At 42.5% G+C, this 22,019-nt stretch overlaps 1 protein-coding gene across 3 annotated transcripts in view; it reads left to right on the top strand.

Moving 5' to 3' along the window:
• klhl29 (kelch-like family member 29) overlaps window positions 1-22,019 on the top strand; it is a 259,109-nt gene that overhangs the window by 116,497 nt on the left and 120,593 nt on the right. For all 3 annotated transcript variants that reach the window (XM_085381923.1, XM_085381924.1, XM_085381925.1), the window contains one exon: window positions 17,938-18,085. In XM_085381923.1, the coding sequence (XP_085238049.1) occupies window positions 17,938-18,085 (148 nt within the window). The remainder of the gene's footprint in view (window positions 1-17,937; window positions 18,086-22,019) is intronic.

Genomic DNA, 22,019 nt, shown 5'->3' with positions numbered 1-22,019 from the left:
ATGCATTGCAAAGCATCACAACAGGGCTGTGTTCTTTCTCCTCTGCTCTTCTCCCTGTACACCAACTGCTGCACCTCCACCCACCAGTCTGTCAAGCTAATCAAGTTTGCAGATGACACCACCGTTATTGGGCTCATCTCGGACGGGGATGAGTCTGCCTACAGGAGGGAGGTTGAACGTCTGGTGTCTTGGTGCAGCCACAACAACCTGGTGCTGAATGCCCAGAAGACAGTGGAGATTATTGTGGACTTCAGGAAGCACACAGCTCCACTCCCCCCCCATCATCCTGACTGACACCCCCATCACCTCTGTGGACTCATTCCGCTTCCTGGGTACCACCATCACCCAGGACCTGAAGTGGGAGCCCACCATCACTTCCGTCATTAAGAAAGCCCAGCAGAGGATGTACTTCCTGAGGCAGCTGAAGAAATTCAACCTGCCAACACGGACGATGATGCAGTTCTACACTGCAATCATCGAGTCCATCCTCACCTCCTCCATCACCGTGTGGTACGCTGGAGCCACTATCAGGGACAAACAGAGACTGCAGCGTGTTGTGCGCTCTGCTGAGAAGGTGATTGGCTGTAGACTCCCATCTCTGCAGGACCTGTACACCTCCAGGACATTGCGGCGTGCAGCTCGGATCTCAGCTGACCCTTCTCACCCTGGACACAGTCTGTTTGACCTGCTCCCCTCAGGCAGGAGGCTCCGGTCCATTCGCACCAGAACCTCTCGCCATAAGAACAGTTTCTTCCCCTCTGCTGTTGGACACATGAACAATAAACGTACGACTGTCCCCACCACTAACTCATGACCCTACGCTGTGTTCACTGCATGATTCCATGTTTTGGCACTGATCACCACCTGCACTCATGTATATATCTTTCTACGTAGCACTTTTAATTCTTATTCTCATGTATATATCTCATGTATATCTCATGCATATATCTTTCTACGTAGCACTTTTAATTATTATTCTTACTTTTATTTTTTCATGTCTATTTAAGCGCAATTTATGACAGCATGTTTGCACTGAAGCACCGCAGCAATTTCCTAATGTTGTAAACCTGCTCAACATTTGGCAATAAAACCCTTTCTGATTCTGATTCTGATTCTGAACTAACTTATTCAACTGGCTAAAAAGCACAAACTGCAGTTTGATGAATGTATGAAGGCCGAGTAAAACGATGCAATGGCTGGTAACGTGAATCATCCAACATCAGCTCAGACATCCACGTGAGCTGTGTCCATCCAGCTCTGAAATCACGAACGCCATCGCATTCTGTTTGGCCAAAGATATCTTTCCATTAAGCACGATGAGTACCGAAGGCTTCATGAAAACAGTCAAAACGCCGGACAAAAGATATGTTATCCCCCGGTGCAGTTATTTCTCCGAACTGACAAAACCTGCACTGTATGCAAAATGTTGCAGGGAAGATGGAAAGTTATCTCACAGCTATTCAGTACTTTGCTACTTTGAGTTTCCTTCACATCCATCATGCAGGTGCAGCAAATGGATTGAAAGACTTTATACTTTGCTTCTAGGAAATGCACTTAAATGAAGTGCATAAACAACTCATTTGTCTGCAAAGATGTTTTAAGTAGCGAGATTGCAGCACATGTAAAAGTGAAAGCAGCGCCCTGTTGGTTACATTTTGTGTTAGTTTTTTTGTTACCATTTTTTAAACTTGGATAACATTTTTTTCTTCCAAGAGATGCACTCAACTTAGGTGAAAAAGAAGGCCAATTTGTTTATGCAAAGACGTGTACATTATCAGGAATGATAATTACACAACATTAATGCGAAAGATGTGTTATTTATTGCAAGTGCAATAAAAACATTTCCTCAACAAATTCAGTGAATAATAATGGCAAATAATCGTGATCTCAAAACAGATTAACATTATCAAAATTATTTTGGCTGTAAACATCCAGGCCTAATAGAACTTTGCTTGCATATTGCTCTTTATTTTGAAACTAAGTAGAAGAAGAAGCATTCTGAGAGTGCAAACATCTGCCAAGGCCTCTTTCTCTCTAGGCCGTATTTACCTATCAACCAAAACCAGCCACGGCAGGTGGATTCCCTCCCAGAACCTGGTTCTGCCAAAAGGTTTCTTCCTCTTGAAAGGAAGTTTTTCTTTTCCACGGTTGCCAAGTGCTTGCTGAAATGGGGTTGTGAATTGGCACTGTTATAAACTAAATTAACTTTTAGGGGAATACTATTGTATTTTGTATTTAGTTGTCTTTGGTCATTTTAAGAATAGAATAACTTAATTGTTATTGTAACTAGTATATTAAAATTACAAAATTAAAATTGCTAATCCCATCCTTGTGCACTCATTAAAAAAGCATTAGTCTAAAAATGGCAGTAAATAATAATAATAATAATTAAAAAAGATAAACCCATGCACACACACACACGCAGGCATAGACAGGTTGTATTGCACTCATGCCTAATTCCACAAACAGACTTATGTTACTGCTTTGATGAGTGTAGTAATTGCTGCTGGGTAACAGCTGTTTAAATTAATTTGCCCTGGTTATACACCACCTGCCTGACAGCAACAGCTCAAACAGTGGATGACCCGGGTCTGTAATGTCTTTTTATATATATTTGAGCTTAAACTTAAATGTAGTAATGACGTTTGTAGTAAAAACAAGTACTTGTGTGGCATACATTTCACTGTTTAGTAAAAGCAGTTTAAATTTTGTGTATTTTGTTTTCCAGAAATAAAAGACACTTATTCAGGACCACAGTAACACGTATTGACATGTTACTTATTTAACAGTTGTAACCTGTCACTGCAATGTAAAAAAAAAAAAATCAAAATAAATAAAATAAATCAGCTGAACTAAATAAGTATCCTATGCCAGCATGTTTTTGTCAGTGTGAAAACCTCTACCTCTCACTCTAATAGCATTATCATGATGTTGAGCTTCAGATCAGTGTATTGACCTTGTAGGAGAGATCAGAGGTCAAATGTGGCACGATATTTAAAATCTATATATGGTACTTACTCTTTTTGTCAATTTTCAACCAATAAATCATTAAGTTGACCTTGAAGACTTCAATGGATGTAAGCCAGATTCTAATGATTTATTAACTGACCCCACTCTACATCCCCACTCCAGCCGTTCAGATACCAACATCATGAGCTACGTTGTTGCAAAATTAGACAGGAAAGACCATAATTAGCTTAATGTTTCCTGCAAAGGTTATTGTACATTCTTAACTATACCCACACTCAGTCCTCTGCCTGTACCAGGTAGATTTTTTAAGGCCATATTTTATTTTATTTTTTACTGTACTTTAATGAGTTGTTTTGTAGCTAAACCCACTAACATCTGCAGAGGAATATTAATCTGTTTGGTTAAAGTTTTCAGTCAGAAGTGACCGTTGGTTTCTTTTTGTTCTTCCTCTGATCACCATCAGATCAGGCCAATTATGTTACAAACTATTACAAATCCCCACTGAAAGACCAATATGTGATAATGCTAGAGTGTGGTTAAATTGCTTATTTGTCACGGTTTGTGCATTATCATTGTGAGGATTACAATAATACCATGTCCTATTGTAGATTAGGTCACACATTAAGATAACTTTGCAGGCAGCTGAAAACGATCTAATTAAAGGCATCCTAATGGTTTCATCACGTTCAGCATGCAACGCTACCAGCATGCTGAACCTGCTGTTGCAGTTACTGCTGCTCTGAAAATGTGTTTGTGATAGAGTGCATTGTGAACTGGGACTGGTGACTTTTGACTGCCAAACTGTTTCACCCAAGCTATTCCCTTCAGCAAGAGTTATTACATCTTTCACTGTGAAGACATTGTGTACCAGTGAGAAATGGCAGACTCTTACTTTTGTTTCTACATTCAAATATATGGCCTCATTTCATCGGCTTAACAACCTCATTTAAATGGGCCTAATGACTCCAACTAATGTCCGGGCATGGCCGAGAGATTGCAAATGTTCTCACGAGCAATGTCCTCTGCATGCACGTTGTATATCTCCATTATGAGGTCTTGTCTTTATAAAAAGCACAACCCATTTTTTGGTCTGCTCCAAATGTTTTATTTTGATATAATATGACGGCCTCTGTGTTGTAAGGTTTATGATGTGATTTCTGGGGCAGGATTGTGAATTTTTCTGAGGATTGTAAAGATGCAAATTTTAGTCAAAAAACACATTTTTGTGAAATTTATATCTCCACGTGTGTGTGGGTGTGTGTGTGTGTGTGAAAGTAATTATTAAATCATGTTGAACAACCAATTATTCTCACATACAAATAAACGAGCAGCCTAAAGATACATTAACAAATACATTATGAACAACAATAAATACAAAATAAAACATTCTGACACAACTATAAATTAAAATAAGTTGTTGATCTGCAAGAATTTGGTTAAAGGATGCTAATCAACAGCAACACGAGAATTTCAAACTCGATAATCGGCACCATCAGACAGGGAAAAAATGACAAAAAATTAGCAGAGAATCTTTGCTTTAAAAAGATGAGAACAATAGAAACAATATCATCACAACTTTTAATAATTTTTTAACGAAATTTTTCAGTTGTCTCGCAACTTCTAAGGTAATGAAAAAATAAAATATATTTTTTGGTAGTCGGAGGTAGTGCTGTGTACTCCCAGTGTAGAGTTATTAGGGTAGGTTTAGGGCTAAGAACTTGTGCTGGCTACTACATGAACTTTCTTTTATTATTTGCCGTTGCTGCTATTTGCTACCTTTTTAATAGCATAAGCGATGGCTAATATGGCTGTCAGAAAATTGCTAATAGTTAAACAGCTCATTTTAAACATGTGCTCTAACAAGATTTACATGAGAATTTTGTCTTACTTACATTTTGTTGAAACAGAAGCTTTGCTGACCTCTCGAAATTCCTCAGTGGTGCTGTGTGAACTTGTTTGTAAGCTGGAGGAGGTGAAGACAGTACTGCTGGTTTCAGCACTGCTGCCAGTAATAATGTTTGTTGGGTAGTATTTTTATTTTTATTTTTTTAGTATGGATTAGTATGGTCGATTAGCATAGCTCAGGAGGTAGATCAGGTCAGGTACTAATCGGGATGTTGGTGGTTCGATCCCTTCGATTAAGCTGCTCCAGTCTGCAGAGTGTCCTTGGCAAAGATCCTGAACCTCGAGTTGCTCCTGATGCATTCATCAGTGTGAATGTGTTTGAATGTTAGACAGAAAGCACTTATGTATGTAGAAAAAAATTCTTGTGTGCATAAAATGCTCAAGTAGAGTAGAAAAGCGTTATATAACAACCAGTCCATTTATAGATTGCACCACTTTGTTGAATAGGATATCTCTAATAGGACAAAGAGCTCTCAAGAACAAAGACATCATGGACAAGATTTCTAACCTTGTCCATGATGAGGCTACGATCGGCTACCATACCATCGGCAAATAGCTTGGTGAGAAAAATGACAACTATTGACAGAAACCCCCTTAAAGCCTGGGCCTCATACAATACTGTGAAGCTTTGTATATCTAAGTAACAGCCCAGAAACATTAAGGATTTGATGAAGCTCTGTAAAGACAAGTGATCTGTTTCTAACCCTAACCAAATCTTCTGTTCCAAAAGAATTAAATACTTAAATACCTCCGATCCATAATGCGCATTATTTTCTGATACAGAAACGTGTTTCGTTTTCTTGGCGAATAACCTTTTGATATTAAAATAAACCTACTGTGAATATCTTTTTCATACAGCCATTCATGACAGCAAGTGTTCCAAGACAAGCCTAATATTAATTTGATCAGTTTTTTAAAGTTTATCCTGCTTCATTTGGTGTATTCCTTCCCTGCAGTATAGTTTTTGACAGCAGAACTGAGTGCTGGAAAGGTCACTGAAATGCTAATGCAAAAATATAATTTTAAGTTGGCTCTTTAAAATTCACAGAAGATTCATTGCAGGGAAATGTTAAATCTACACACACACACACACACACACACACACACACACACACACACACACACACACACACACACACACACACACACGCATAAAGCACTTTTGCTGTCTTTGTGTCAGCTCGGGATGACTCCACTGCGTCGCACTCGATATACAGTGCGATAGTTTTTCATTAAACATCATAGTGTGAAGCAGGAGCCCGGTTACCCTGTTATGGATCCATTTAAATAAAGAACTATGCTTAGTGTCAACACGGATCAATATGTGGACTGGCATCGTGATGTGGTCTTAACCACCAAAGCAGGGCCCATTATGTGAAGCGCTCTTGTCAAAGACACTTAGAAAAGAACGTACAGTCAAATATGAGGCAGGAAATCAATGCGCTCTGATAGGGACTGAAACCTGACAGCTCAATAAGCTGGAGGGAAGATGTTCCCTCCTCGTCCTTTCCTTGCAGCAATAACCGTGTCCCACTCCTGCAAGGGACTTAGCAGCTCAATTCTGCAGACTATTTCAGATTACAAGCTGCCGTCAACAACTGCACGGTGAGCAGGTGTGCAGGACCATGCGAGGGGAAACCGCACACAGCGCGGACGCTATCACTGACAACAGAGGTGCTATTAAAGTCCAGAGACATCATCGAGTCATTCGGGTACAGTAAAAAGGACAGGTGCACACTCCTGGCCAACAAGAGGGAGCTTCTAGATAAAGTCCATCAAAGCCCTTACTTAAAAAACTGCTTCAAATGCATTCTTACTGCAGAGGTTAACAGTTCCTAGAACATTGCTGCCTCCATGCATTGCCGCATAATCGCAGACTAACATAACTGTGGTATGCAATGGATGTTTGTCGTGGATCAGTAGGCAAAGCAACACTCTCCAAGTATGAAGGCCCACTTCAGTGGAGCATGCTAGTTATATATTTGGCTGCAGGACCTTTTTTTATAACGTGACTCATCCGTGTTGGTGATTAATCATCTAACTCATGAATATTAATGTTATCTGTCTGTGTTCACAAAGCAGAAACACTTTTAATCTCTTGCACTATCACACAACAAATGAGTAAACTGAAAGAACAAAGTAAAAATGATTTTATAAATGCCAACAGGAGTAAATATTGGCTTTAAAAGACCTCCCTACTTTTTTTTGAAGTACAGCCTTCTCAGATGTGATAAGTGTATACCTGTTAGAGTGATCCAAAGCAACACTTTTGTTTTTTAGGCACGCCTGTTTCACTGGCACTCTGACTAAAGTGAATACTAAACCTTGAGTCTCTCAGTTTTAAGGTAAAAAAAAAAAGGACAAATGCTAGCTAACGAGAGGAATTTCTCCCTGACACGTTCGCTTTTGGATTCCTTACAATGATGCTGTTGGTCGCATTTTAACTGCAATATGAGTTTACTGAAGAGAGGTGGACACTTTGAAAGCAGAAAACAAAGGAAGCGGAGAATATGTCTGCACTGCAACATTGATAGGCACACTGCATCGATTTTACCTCTTGAAATATACACTCGCAGACTGCACAGACCTTCTCTAGCATTTATTAATAAAAGCAAAAATAGATTTCTCATCCTCGTAGTGGTCAGAATACATGATTGTGAGGAATCTTTTTTGCATACAATTCAATGTCTAGTTTTCTCTTTAAAGTATTTATCTGCATTCTAACGAGGAGATGAAATGATTCAGAACAAATAGTTTTTAAAAAAAAAAGTGCTGTTAAGAATCAAAACAAGCTTGTAGACATCGGCCGATTTGCAAAAACATCCTAATTTCACTTGTCAATTGTAACTTTCAACACAGTAACCTTGAAATTACTTTTGCCATCTGTATAGAACGGCATTAGCATTTGAAAAACCAACAACATTAGGCCAAATCAAGAGAAGCTCATTCACAGGCAGTTGAAAGGCGGCTCCAAACAGAAAAGTCTTTTGCTTAAAAAAAAAGAAAAAGAAAAGAAAAAGAGAAAAAAATCCTCCCATAATTCAAGCAAAGGTCTGTTTATCCACCTGCCGCTGTGTAGTTCATGGCTATTTCTCAGTTTCTTTAGGAGACTTGGGTTTCTAATGATCCCAGCATGCCTCTCCAGTTTATATCTTACCCCAAGCAGCGCGCTGTTTGGACTCCCCCCTGTGATTGCAGAAGCACAGAGCTGCACTGACCACTTCATCTTGTGGGATAAAACCAGTCTTTTAGCCTCCTCTCAGTCCCTGGGGGAGCAGGGCAGGAGTTCCAAGACCCAAACCTCAAAGGCTGCAACGCCACCACAGGTTACACATATGGCTGCGAGAGCACTGCTTCTTGACTGATAAAAGTCCCAGGCTGAAGACCATATCCCTCTCACAAGTCACGCTGCTTACATAAAAATGAATCTGCGTTTAGAATACGAACACGTTTTTTTGCTTTGTTTTCATGTGATGCTCAAATTTTTACACGCTGTTCCATCTGGAAAAGCTCTTAAGTGAAAACACTGTTATCTACCTCAGTGAAGAGTTTTATTTCCACTGTACCTCGCTTTATACTGCCCCCCGAAACCTCGATGAAAGGTGATAGGCACTCTTCAGCCAACTGGCATATTCATTTCAGTGTCCAGAGTTCATCTGAGTGGAGCTGATAAACTTGGCCATTGTGAGCCCATAATGCCGCAGCGCTGCGGCGATAATTACGCACATTCACAGCAAATAGTGGCCACTGGCAGCGCCTGAATTTTCAGTTTAATTACCAACACTTGTAGTCTGATTAGAGATTTTGCCTTCTGGGTGCCGAGGTGATGTAACACTGTAAAATGCTTCAGCATGTGCATTTCTAGCAAACTAAATCCGGTGGATTTGGATGGGCGGTTAAACAAAATGCAGCTCTGCTTATTTTAATGCCGTCTGATTTGAAATCAGCTATTGGGGAGGACAAATTTGGGCAATTTGTCAGGCTGACAAGAGTGCCAGCCAAAACCCTCTTCTGTGTTTATCCTTTCTATTGACCAAATGCATTTTTGTTTTTTGTTTGCCAAATCTTTCATGTCAAGCAAAAGCCAATAGAAGACATTTATATACACTGCATGCACGCTAATAGGGAATGTATATCAAATGCTTTATACCTGCAAGAGTCCCTCTCTTGACTCTAGATGCTATTAGTTTATTTTTTCCCATCTCATTAGCAGATTCCTATAAACACCAAGCCAAAGAATTCCCATAAAGATAAAGAAGATTTTCTGGGCAGCATTGAGTTGTTGTTAGCAGACACGTTAGCTAGAGAACTCTGCTCTCCTTCAATTAAACCCTCCTCCATGCTGTGTGAAGCGAGTGTCTCACAGGGGTAACATATTCTGCCTTCTCATCACATCCCTTTGACAGTTACCATTATAGAGAAATAAGTGTTAAATGGAGTGTGAGGTTATGGTCAGGCTGACAGAATACATCAGAGGTCAAGACAGAAGTTTATAGCTTCTCCTCACAAATTGAAGTTCAATACTAATTTATTGAACGCTGCCGCTAACTCGTCCTTGATTTTTTTTTTTTTTTTTTGTAGAAAAGAAAAAAGAAGTTTGATTCGAAAATTCTTTAGCCGCTGCTAATACAACTTGGTAACACAGAGGGAGGAATGGGTTTTCATGCATAACAGAATAAATGGCGTCGCTTGTTCCTGAAGCAGCCACATTCACTAAGCATCCAAAAGTCAAGGTAACGCTGATGCGCTGTGCCACCGATTGTAAAGCCATAGCAATGTGTGAAGTGCAAATGAATATGGTGGTAAAGAAGTCATTTCGTTTGGTCTTGACACACTATATAAACTCTCCCCGGGAATCTGCTATTTGGTCTGTCTGCCCAGAACATCCCAGTATTTGGCTTGCTGATTGCATGCATTGTAAAAAAATGCATTTAACAGCTCCCCATGCTGCTCTCTTGGCAAAGCAGATATTGTTTCCCTTCATATTGCAATATCAATATAAATTCAATTTATTCTTTAGCACTAAATGGCTGTTTGCCCAGTTAACGCTCATTTATTACAGCCACACATTGTGGCTTGGGCGTGTGTGCGCCCGTGGCCACACGTAGCAGTCGTTTCACCCACAGATAACAGCTACACAATCGTCTCTGATGCTGTCGCCGTGACAGGCCGTGGGTATTTTGTTCCCAAAACGCTCGCCACATATCAAGGCAGGGTCACGGCCTGCCGGAGTCCTGTGTCTCTAACTATCCCAGGCTGATCCGAAGGAGGGCAACATGGTTCCTGACACTCTCCTTTGGGAGGTGTTACCATGACATTAGGATGTCTCCGCGATTCACATGTCCAAGCACTGGTCAACCTCCCTAAAAGCCTGACCACGCCGCTCGGTCCCAAAGCTAAGACATGTTCACAGTACTGTAGCGGCCTAGCCACTTACTCGGTCTGAAAAGGAAAAGAAAACAAAGAAGGGAGGTAGGGTTTGGAGGGCAAACGCTGCAACCTCGAAGCACTCATGGGATATTAGGCGGGGTTTCCAGCCCTGCTTTTCCACTGAAGCTTGTCGGCCTCGCCCCTGCGATCACGCTTCCCTTTTCTGGAACGTGTGCATCAAGCCAGGAGCTGTCGGAGTGTCTTAGCTGGAATTTTAGTGGAAGCGAAGTCCGTTCCCCTTCACTTGTTTGGCCCGCGGCTTCAAATGATAGAGCCTGTATCAGTATCCCTTTCTGTGGTGCATCAGCAGCATATATATATCCACCAGGCACTCGTGTTTTCATTGTGTTTGTCTGTTGTGCTGCTGGGGGTCAGTATTAAGTGTTGGTGCCTGGAAGCATGTGCGCTGTGTTTGTGTTTAGTTTTCAAATTTTCGGTGTATTTCTTTGCCAGTCAGCAACCGGTAACGGCTGATATTAGTCTGGTATAAAGTGATATTTCTGAAATCCAGATGGCGACTGTGGATGTGGCATTTCTGTAGACCTTTGTTAGGGCTTTGTTTTATGTCGAGAGATCACGGTGTCCTTGTTTCTCACTGTCGCTCTGTGTTGTGTGTGTCCTTGTCGCTCCTCGTTTTCACTTCCTATTTTATTTTGCTAGTTGTGTGGCTTAGGTGATGTTACTTCCTGTCATTGCCATTTCCCCACCCATGACGTCCTTATGCCCTGCCTTGTTCCAGATAACGTCGGAATTTCTGCGTTGCCAGTCAGAATTTTAATCTGGAACGGCCCCTTCCACTCGTAGTAATACGAGAGTGGCTCTACCTTAAGAACCAAAACAATCCTGTTTATGCTCACTTTCCTGACTTTTTGGACTCAGGAGTGACGTCACTGCAGAAAAACCAGAAACTTCCTGACGAGAAATATTAAACTCGGTTTAACGGCGTCAGTATCGGGTGTATTTGTCAGCTGTCAAACTGCTTGTTTTGAGATATGTAATTTCATTAATGTCATTTGCAAAACTAAAGAGATACATTTAAAAATGCAGTTGATTTGTGTGATGCTGCAACACTCTGCAGTTACATTACCCAGTACTTTATAATGTGTTAGGTGTGATGTTGCATCTTGTGTCATAATTGTTTTACTGTTATTGGTGGGTAAACCGCAAGACTAGCATGCACGTAGTCACGTGTGCAAGTGTGCCACCTATGCATGAAGGCTCCTCTGAAAGCTTCCTCGTTTCCTTAAGGTGTATTTAAGGGATTTGAGGATCCTCTGTGGTGACGGAGAGGGAACGGTTTCAGGGTCACGGGAGGAAAAGGGACATGAGGCAGCATATATTAGCATAATGAAAAGAACCCCGAGTCCCGCTTCTCTCCTGTCAGTTTTTGCTTTTTTCAGTTTACCCTCCACTCGTCCGTCTCTTTGTGTTTCCAGTTAGGCCCTGAGCTTTGTTTTTTCTCTTCCTTGCACCCCCCACCCCTTTATTTTTCTTTGAATAAACTTTGTCTTTAACCTTGGACATTATTTAGGCAACCTGCGTTTCCTCAGCCTTGTTTTTCCACATCTATAACTTTATTTTTTTTTTTTAAAGAAAAGTAACTTTTTAATCTTTCGTGCATTCGAGTCCAAATGCAGACTTGAAACATGGCGTTCTGGAGTTTCCAAAAGGCTGTGATAGCTGGCATACCAAAGCTTGCAGACTGAAAGTAATGCAAAAATTGCATAATAATAATGTAAAAGTACTTTGGAGTTGTAGTTTTTGCAGTCACAAGCATCTACAGAAGGTTATTTTTTCGGTTTAAATTGGTTTAAACCTGTAGGTAAAATGTAACGCATTTTGTGCTTCGGTAAGGCTAAAACAGCTTCGCATTCACAATAAGGTTTTTTAAACAAAGATTTGCTTCTCAATTTTAGAGAAAAGCGCTTCCACATTGCGCTCGACACATCTAATCGCAGCATTTGAAGACATTTCGCTGGACCGGTCGGAGTAAAAAACAGCATTACCTCGATTCCTCTCCATGTTTTCAGCGCGCAGCCATCACAGTGAATACGCGCCTTCGCCATCTATGCCACCAGGCTGTTCGGCACGTTGGTGCGCCGCTCGCTTTTTAAGATGGCTGCCAAAAATGGCGCAGTAGTCTCTTTGTTTACTTGTGAGATGCTCTGCTATGTTCCAGTCTAATAGATTGGACACAGCCGCCCCGTGGTTTCGCTCCAGCATTCAGCACTATTATGACGGAAGTCCAGAACAAATCCACTGCACATTTAGGTGTCAGCGCGTTGTCATGGAAAGGAGATACCTCTCTACAGTAAGTGAATAATGTCCGAAAGAAAATGAGTTGTGCGCTTTTGTCCACTTCTTCACGCTCCTGGTCAGTTTGGGACCACACTTGGTTTGGAGCTTTGAGTTGGAGGAGGAGGAAAAAGAAGATTTTTTTTCTTTCCCCCCCATCCTCTATTTTAGAAAAGCTGAAAATGATCTGTCAAAGGTAATGATAAAAGGCGACGTGATGGATGGGTTTGTCTTACTCTGCCTCTCAATCTTTCAGTCCTTCCTTCGCTGACATTCTTTCTGTTTCTTGTCTCCGGGGAGAGCCATTATTTCCATCACCCACCACATTTCAACCAAATTCACTGTATCACTCCATGCCCAGCCAAAGGGAAGAAAAAGCCATTCTGTTAGAGTAAAATTTCATTTCCTTACCAGCATACAGTGTTGTTTTTTTCTTGGGAGGGAGGGTATCTGTTCATAGTGTGGAATTACAGTGTGATATTTTTATGGGTTCATCCAATATAGCAAGGCAGTGACTTCTGTTATTGAAATTTTGATTACGATTACAGTTGTGTGCGTGCATCTCCCCAAAGACAGCAGTCTGATAGCAGGCGGGGAGGGGAAGAGTGCGATTATTTATTTATTTATTTATTTATTGCATATAAATGAAACCATAATGGCGGCTCCTGTTCAACCAGCAAAGAGCCCGCGAACATTTCTTGGTGCACCATAACCCGTCCTGTAAAACAGCTACACACTGGCCACCTGATAACCACAGCGAGTGATTGACTTCGCACGGCGGCGACCCTCCTCCTCACTTGTAGCCCGTGTTTCTCCCCCTTCGCTACAACACAGGATTTTAAAAGGTAGAACACAATCAACCTGTGTACATAGCACCGGCCTGCACGCCGCGCATCGCTATCTCATTGTGTTTGGCAATTGTGCTAATGACATTTCACAAGATTAGCTTTTCAATGCGGTATTGTTATTGACCAGCTCGGTGTGTTTGTAGGAGCCCATTGCTCCATTTAAGGCCCTCCTGAAGCACTCCTCCTCTCCTCCTCTTTTCCCTTCTTTTGCAAAAGCGGCTTTGCTCTCGCTACACCTGGTTTTTTTTTGGTTTTTTTGTGTGTGTTTTTTCCACCCAGACCTGTTATTAAATCTCGTAGCAGTTAGTTGATTTGATCAGTGTGTGCTGTAATGTTGTTTACCCCCAATGGGATCTGGGCGTTACAGACATACTCATCCCTCTCTCTCTGTCGCTGTCTTTTGCTCTTTCCTGCAGTTTCTCCCCAAGTCGAGCAATGAAGTAATTTCTCTCAGCTGGATCGAAGCGCTGTATCTTTACGCTAATGAATGCAGGGCCCATATTAGAAGCACAATAGGTACAAAGTGCCGGAGCTTATGCAGCATGTCCGTGCTGGTGGTTTCGCCTGGTGTCCGACTCGGTGTTTTTATAGGATTGAACCGGTGCAATAACTCTCACAGACGAGGGCTGGCTCGAACAAAATGCTAAGGCAAACACAAAGCCATGAGCAAACGCTTTTCTGTTTATTTGGATGTGGATGTTGTGGATAACTCAAAGCAATCAAAGCCCAGAGCCCCGGATCACCACAAGGCCCCTCCTATATGTACTCATAGCAGATGGTAGCCAGTGGCAAGAGGTTCTGGTAAGCACAATAATGCTGCCTGCTATTGCAGGATGGTAGAGAGCACATAGTGACAGATGTCAGTGTTCGCCGTGTCCGAGAAAACGGCCGATACGCCGAGCAGAATATGACCGCTGTGTCCAGGCGAGGAGGACGGGCGTATGTTCGGGCCTGATTCGTCTCGATTTTTATCTTCCTTCCTCTCTTCGACGCACCGATTCTGACATGTCTGCAACACTCAGAGGTTCAGGAAGGGTGGGGGATGTTTCTCCTATTGCTGCGTGTGCCTGAGGAGCAGATGGATAGCTGTTTCAAATTCAGATTGCATGTTTTGCAGTACAGCAGTGAGCAAAATACGCAGAGTTCCTGTTAAATATAGAGCAAGTTCAGTGATGCACATTTTAATAGCAATGTTCCAAGCTGTTAATGCATTATGCGCCTCTGCAGAAGCTGACCTGTTATGTGTTCGACCTGAAATAATAGTTGATAAACTGATTATTCGGTCCAGAAAACTGAATAACTGCTTGTGAGTTTATGAGGTTTTGAATTTAAAATCTAAAGATTTCCAGTTTTTGTTTTCTTTAGAGTTGCCTCAGTGTCTCGGGTATGAGAAATATTGCTTTGATCAGCCCGTGTAGTTAAAAGTACTCTCGACTCAGGTCTTTTATTGACCCAAAAAACGAGTTAGTTTACATAAATGTGCTGTAACATTAAGAGCAACTGGATCTCCCACGAGAGCACCAGAATCCCGGACCAAAATAACCTAATGTGTTGGCCAAGGCCCCCCCCGCCATGGAGTTGCAACCATTAGCCCTCACTCACATTGCAAAATGTGTGGAACGTCTCTCTAATTTTATTTATTTTTATTTAACCTTTATTTAACCAGGATAATGTGACTTTCACATGCTACTGTAAGCCTGCACAGACATGTCTGGACTGCACTCTACTACACTGCCCTCTGCCATCACTCTTGGGGGAGGTCGCCGTTTTATTTTCATTAATAAATCCATTAAGGGCCGGCACTTTTAAATACAGCACTCTCAGGAATTAGCACGTATGTGCAGCTGGACCGGCTATCAAAACATAGAACGAAGGACCTCGAGTTACAACTCAAAGTGTGACTTTATACTTCACATCACATGATGTTTGAGGCTATAATAACATACGAGCCCACCCACCAAAATAGTAACAATAACAGTAAGAAAAAAAGATTCACGACTTGTTAAGATCATCGCTCGTGTTTACGTTTACTTATGTGTGCAGATTTGTGTGCATAGGTGTCAGCAGGTGTTTGTTTCTAAAGCGCCACATTGCACGTCCGCATGCACGGATGTTGCATGCGGACGTACAGAAAGCGCTCCCCGGCCAGCTCGACAACAAACACAGAATGGTTTGGCACGGCTCTGGAATTATTTATCTGGCTTCCCTCCTCTTCTCCAGCATGGTTTTTGTCAAGTCAGAGGAAACCATCTGCTGCCCAGTGATAATGGGTGGCCAGGGAGGAGGGGACTGGAAATAGGGAGAGCAAATAAAATTGAGAGAAAATGGCAGGCGCTGTCCCAGAACCTACAGTACCTTCCTGCCTGCCTGCAGCAAGTCTGCCATCTTAATAAACATCCCTCCTGATATCTCCTGGCTTCTGTGTGTGTGCGTGCTTGTATTTCCACCTGCTGTGTGTACATACACACCTGTGTTTCCACTGTGTATATGTCTGCGTGTCTGTGTATTTCCTATCTAACCTTGATCATTTTGAAGTCAGGATTGTTCCTGAGTCTAGCTGATATGCTGTCAATGTGATGGCGCTGACTAAGAACCTTTTCCCCCCCCTCTCTCTTTTACCTGGTGCACTAAAACCGTGACAGACGGATTGCTTTTCACTAGAAGAGATCTTTCCTGTTTCCTGTTTTGTTTTTTTTCTTTTTTGCCTTCTATTTGGATAAATGGACGGGGCGTATTAATGAGAGAACGCCACGAGTCAGGTGCAGGGCTAAAAGAATGTAAGAGAGTCAATACTGCGAGTTAATGAGGAGTTGCCTGTATAGAGGGGAAAGTAAAGCATGGCTGGAGAGGAGTACAGTGAAACACACAGAGCAGAGGAGGAAAAAAATGCTCATTAAAATAAATAGTGGGCCACAGAAAGCACAGGGAAAGTCCACACCTTGAAAATGGTCGGCGTTCTCTATTTCCCAAAGTCTCCAGGGCTCTCAGGAGGAATCGAGCGCTTAGGGCATCCTCTGAGTAAACCATTTCAGTTTTCTCTTGTCTGAAGTCGACAGGTTGAGATGGACAGAAAGACCTGACAGCCTGTCTCCCCCCTAAACCCGCCTCCATTCTCTCACTCCATCACACTGTTTTCTATTTTGCCTTGAGATGTTTCCTCTGTTTCCCCCCCCCCTTTCCTCCTCCCCTACAAACACATACGAACTGTCAGATAACTTTCAGTATAGATTTATCAAGTAAGTGACGCTCATTGAACCTGTCTGCTATTGTGCAGCTGTTTATTAGACAGCAGATGGTGGCGCTGCGTCAATACAGAGTAATATCTTGGTGTTAAAGGTCCTGCAAAGCTGAGATAAATCCATATTCAAGCAAAAGAGGGACATTTTCCAGGAATGGGATCGATCCAGTATGTAAAGCTGCACATTAATTCACCGCGGGAAGAATTGTTTGGATTGCTTTTTTCTTTTTCTTTTTGGGTCTTTGTGCGGTCAGTCCGCGCTCTGCCGGGCTTTGTCGACACAGCTGTTGGAATGCATGATGGCGTGCTTGATGAAGTGGACGCCGGGTCAGGGGGGGATAATGGAATTGAGGGATGGAGAAAGAGGGATGGAGGGATCAGCCGGGCCACAGGAGGGGCCTGGTGACCAGGTCTTTTCTATTAACTCTGGTGTGAGCAGGGCTTGGAGGGAGGCCCCCTCTCTCCCCGCCTGGTTGTTAGAGTGTGCGTCCAAAACTGGAGATAGGGGAGGCGAATATTGCTCAGAGGTCCAGTGGTGATTGACCCTGTGTTTTCATCAGCCTGCGCTTGCCTGATAACATTTCTTACTGCCCGACAAGAGCAAAATATTACAGACGTGGGTGCAAAGAGAGGCTCGGGGAACTCTTAGTTTGGTTTGGTGAAGTTTGATTCGCCCACCCAGCGCACACATTGTAAGCTAGCTTTTCATTTTCTTTTTTGAAATTACATTTTTCTTGTCTCCCGTCCCCGAGAAAAAGATTTCTCTCTTATTGAATCTATTTGTCATGTTTTGGTTCACAATTTTATTATCTCGCTTGAATGAACAAAAATGTTAATAATTCAACACGGAAGACGATAAAGAAAATCTCTAGGGGAGAATTTGAATGTAGCCCACGCCTGAAAGTTTAATTGTTATTAGTATACAACAAGAGAAACATTGCTAAGATTCTTGAGGCCCTGAACAGGATTTTTCCCCCTTTGTTATAGTCTGTAATCATCACTCACTCACAGCTAATTATACACCTCTCTACCATCATCATGGCTCACTTCAAGACCTTAAAGAACAGTTGAGATTGCTGTCATTTGTCACTTTTTCTCTTCACATCATAAAGGAACAGGTGCTTTTTTTATATAAACATGCTTAGTGAAGGATGTGACACATTTTTCCTTTTTTTCCCCCCTGTTTTTCTTCTCTCCCCCCTCCCATATAATCCCCTAATCGGCACTGTTGTGTGTGTCACCGTGCTGCAGGTCTCCGGACTGTCTCCCGGAGACAGCCAGGCCCCGGGACTGCTGCTGGCTCCAGGCGTGAGGTGGGGACAGACTCCTATAAACCAGCTCACACCGTGGGATACAGATGAGCCCCCTGCTAAGCAACATCGAGATGCCGAGCCCACCGGTAATGAATCACACGCACAGCATTCACAAACACACGCACATGTAGCAGGGATGAAGCCAATTCTGAGAAAGGTACATGTGTGTTTGTATTTTTTTATGAATATTTATTTCATACATATATATTTAAAGAAAATAGGAAAGGTAAGAAAGATCGGGTGTTTTGTGCTGATGTGACCAAATGATGAGAAGCTGCAGACTGAAAAAGGAGCAGCCTGATTCAAATCCAGGGTATTTTTTTTTTCCTTCCAATTAGGCTCGTCTTTTCACTCGCGCCAGCTTGTCGAGGTAGTCTAATACAACATTATTTGCGCCTTTGTGTTCCCGATGGACCTGCAATATGCGAGGCTGTATGCGTGACCCTGGAGGAGGAGATTTAGCTAGTCCACTTACACACCGTGCTCCCGACTCTTCCTGTGTGTCACATGGTAGCAGATCTCGCTGTAGGAGTAGAGTGCTATGAAAGGGACAGTTGACCTCATAATCAAATGTATATATTGTTCCCTCTGGCTGTAGAGCTGTTTATCCATCCAGTTTCTTTTGGTGTTGCTTGGTTTTGAAGATCAATGCCCTGGAGATGTTTGCCTTCTTTGGAAGAGAACGGAACTAAATGGCAGGCGGTGCTGGAAGCAAGAAAATAAAAAAATATGCAGCAATGCCTCTTTCAAGAAGTGATGAGGGTTATTCCACGGAGGAAATATATTCTCTTCTACTAATCTACAGCCGCCAACCGTTGAACTGTGGAGATGACAGTATGTAGCTACACCTGATGAGAAGCGTGTGCCAATAAGAGGGGACAAGCTGAGCTGTAATGCTAGCTAGCTTTGGTTCGTGGGTGTAGTTTGAAAGATGATTTTACTTAAAGCCATTTGGCCTGTGTGATGTTAAAGGGTTAAGAAAACATCAGCCAGTAGAAAAATGCTGAAAAAGCACATAAAACACAGCAGAAGTGCTTTTGAGGAGACAAAATTGTGACGGAGCAGAACATGTGAAGCTTCGCTCTGAGCCGCCCTCAAAAGAAGTGGGAGAAAAATATGCAGGTAGTGTTTGTTTTAATCCCGTGATTCATGTAATATTATAGATACAAGTTTACTGTTAGCATGTCATTTCACCAGCTGTTCTGTGACATCATCGTCTCTCCAAAAGCATTTCCGCTGTGTTTCGTGTGCTTTTAAAGCATTTTTCTGCTTGCTGGTGTTTTCCTGTCTTAAGTTGCGTCAGAGCCGCTGTAGTCTATGCTTAAATCATATAACAGTTAATAATTGTTACTATGCTAACAATTAGATGAGGCACAAAAACAGGACTGGTGCACCTTTTGCCTGCTTTCACTTGAATACAAATAATGCTTCAGCAAATTGAGGCATAAATCCAGGCCCCGTGTTGTCTGTGCAGCCCCAAAATGAGCTTACAGAGCTGTACATTACATGTAAGCGCAGAGCAGGATGCACACACACTCACACACACTCTACACTTGTGCTTCGCATCTAGATGCTCTGGCCAGTTAAACTAGCATCCAATGCTAATAAGCCATCTTTCGTTGCCCTAAATAAACCCACTCGCCTCTGCAATATGCTTGCTTTACATACACAATCATGCATAATGTTCATTCATAAACATGAACTTTACATAAACCAGCTTAATTAGGCATATAATTACAGAAATGTCAGTTTGCGTCAGGACTGCGGTGAGCGAGGTGGGCTGCATCCCCTCACCCACATTCCAGACTCCCACCATCCTCCTTTGCCGTCATTTTGTCACCCTCGTTACTGTGTCACTAATCGGGGCTGATTTAGCCTCAATCAAACCGATATAGCAAAACCGCGAAAGTCCTCCAAATGATCTCCAGCAGGTCTAATTTAGATGTCGACCTTATTCTGTTCACGCCACTTTAAGACGTGTACGGAGCGGCGGCGCCGACAGTAACGAGTTGAGCCAATGCTGAAGTTTTTTTTACTCCTATTGTAATGAACTCACCCAGAATGGCTCTGCCCTAGAGCTGTTAATTTCCTTACATTGCTCTGTTGGCCCGTGCGCTTCCTGCTCATCACAAATGTGTCTCATTTAAGAGTAATACTGGCCCGGCGCGCGCTCCGGTGGAAATTCTGGCTCGACAAATCCAGATTACAAACAGCTGTGACTCTGTGGTGGCTAAGTGTCATGTTCAAAACATGTTGCAACCCCTGCTGCTGCCTGTTCAGTTCCCCTCCTAATTATAATTTGCGTGGTCTGCGGATTAATTATTAAACAGCCGATCAGTTACTCGAGGAATGTTTCTTTAGCAGAAGCCTGCTCGCTGCAGGAGCGATGCAGTTGCACTAGGACGGCGTGGAGCTTTTGTGCTCCGTCGCCACAGCAGCTCCCCACACCCACACCACAGCTTGGAGTTGAAGCGTGAGGAGAGTGAGATGTCACCAGCACCGGCACGCTGTCGCATATGACGCTCCAATTCTAGCATAGTGTTGCATATTGATTCACGTGCGCGCGCTATTCCAAGCTGTGACTGGCGTTTGCAACGAAGCCAGCTCCTCTCCACACTTCACTGAACTGTGTTGCCAGAGAGCTCTCTGCCAACTGTGCCAGAATTAATCAACGGTTTCTTTCAACAGAAACTTCTCTGTTCTGTCTGTTAAAGAAAGTTTGCCTTTTGAAAAAGAAGTTTTGTTTCAACTTTCGCTTCTTTGTACAAAAATAGTCGTGTTTTTATTTTTTTAATGTCAGTCTTGCACTCAAGCAAATTGCTCTGCAAATAAATAAATAATAAACGGAGTTCAACGGTTAAATCTGAGGGAATAAGACGAAAATTAGAGACGCGGATTCTTCATTTTTGTTAAACCTTGCAGGTGAGCGCTATAAATTTAGGTTGTTGTCGGGTCACGATGGCAAAATTCTTTTTTTTTTCCTCTTAAAAGACTGAAAGAAAAGTCAAGAAAGAACTGCAGGGCAGATGGAAAATGTGTGTATGTTCCAGTCAACTCCATTGCTCCTTTAAAACCTTGAGCCTCTGCAGCATGTGCAACCATTATACCAACACTTTTGATTACCATCCCTTATCAAGATGGGCTTCAAAAGAGGGGAAATGAAAATGCAGCGTTGGTGCCGATTGGCTCAATGACGTGAATCATGAACTGGACTGACCTCTCCTTTTATTCGCAATGTCTGTCTTTATCTCTCTTTCCCTCTCTCTCCATCCATCTCCGCCCGGACTGTTGCAGGGCTAGTACCATGAATAATGCGGGCTTCTTCTTCTTCTTCTTTTTTGTTCAGCTTTTTGCATGCTGTCGTTTAGCCTTTGGCCCCTTAGCAGAGCGCTAGTCTATTTTTGGAGCTTGGGCCGTGGCAGGAGGAGCCAGAGATGAAGGAGTTGGAGTGGATGAGGGAGGGAGGGAGGGAGACGGCGTTTAGGTCCAATATGGCCTTCCCAGCACATCCACAGCATCTAACGCCTCGGGGTAGAGAAATGATTGGCTCAGAGTGTCTGGGTAAACACAGACTCCTGCACAGATAATGGTGCCAAATGCCGAATGCAATGAACATGTATGCCTTCACGTTCAGGAAGCTATTTGTTCATCTTGTAGCAAAATAAATCTCTTAATCTTATTACGATGTTGATTTTGGGTGCTGATCTGTACATCCCTTCAAATATTTTGTGTTTTATATTAAGTCTCGAGTCAAAAACAAACTTAGACTGAAGTGGAGCGGCACACTGACAGTTGTGGCGTGGTAAGGAACACAACTCAAGCTGGAGTCTGTCTTCTCATGCTGTTTTCTGTCTGTATTTGATCACGTAATATCACGACTTAAAATTAGCGCCCTTCTCTTGCTTTCGGCTTTGTGCAGCTTACCTAAATAGCACGGCAGCATAGAAGTCTTTATCTTGACTTTGTCTTGGCGTTAAAAAATGTGAAATTGATTTGTAGTTTTTTGCCTCTTTCCCCTCA

The sequence above is a fragment of the Rhamphochromis longiceps genome, linkage group LG15 (genome assembly GCF_057381845.1).
Source record: "Rhamphochromis longiceps isolate RC_006_pf linkage group LG15, R_longiceps_female_GT1.1, whole genome shotgun sequence".
NCBI classification, from domain to species: Eukaryota; Metazoa; Chordata; class Actinopteri; order Cichliformes; family Cichlidae; genus Rhamphochromis; species Rhamphochromis longiceps.
This window is presented reverse-complemented; position numbering and strand designations above follow the sequence as displayed.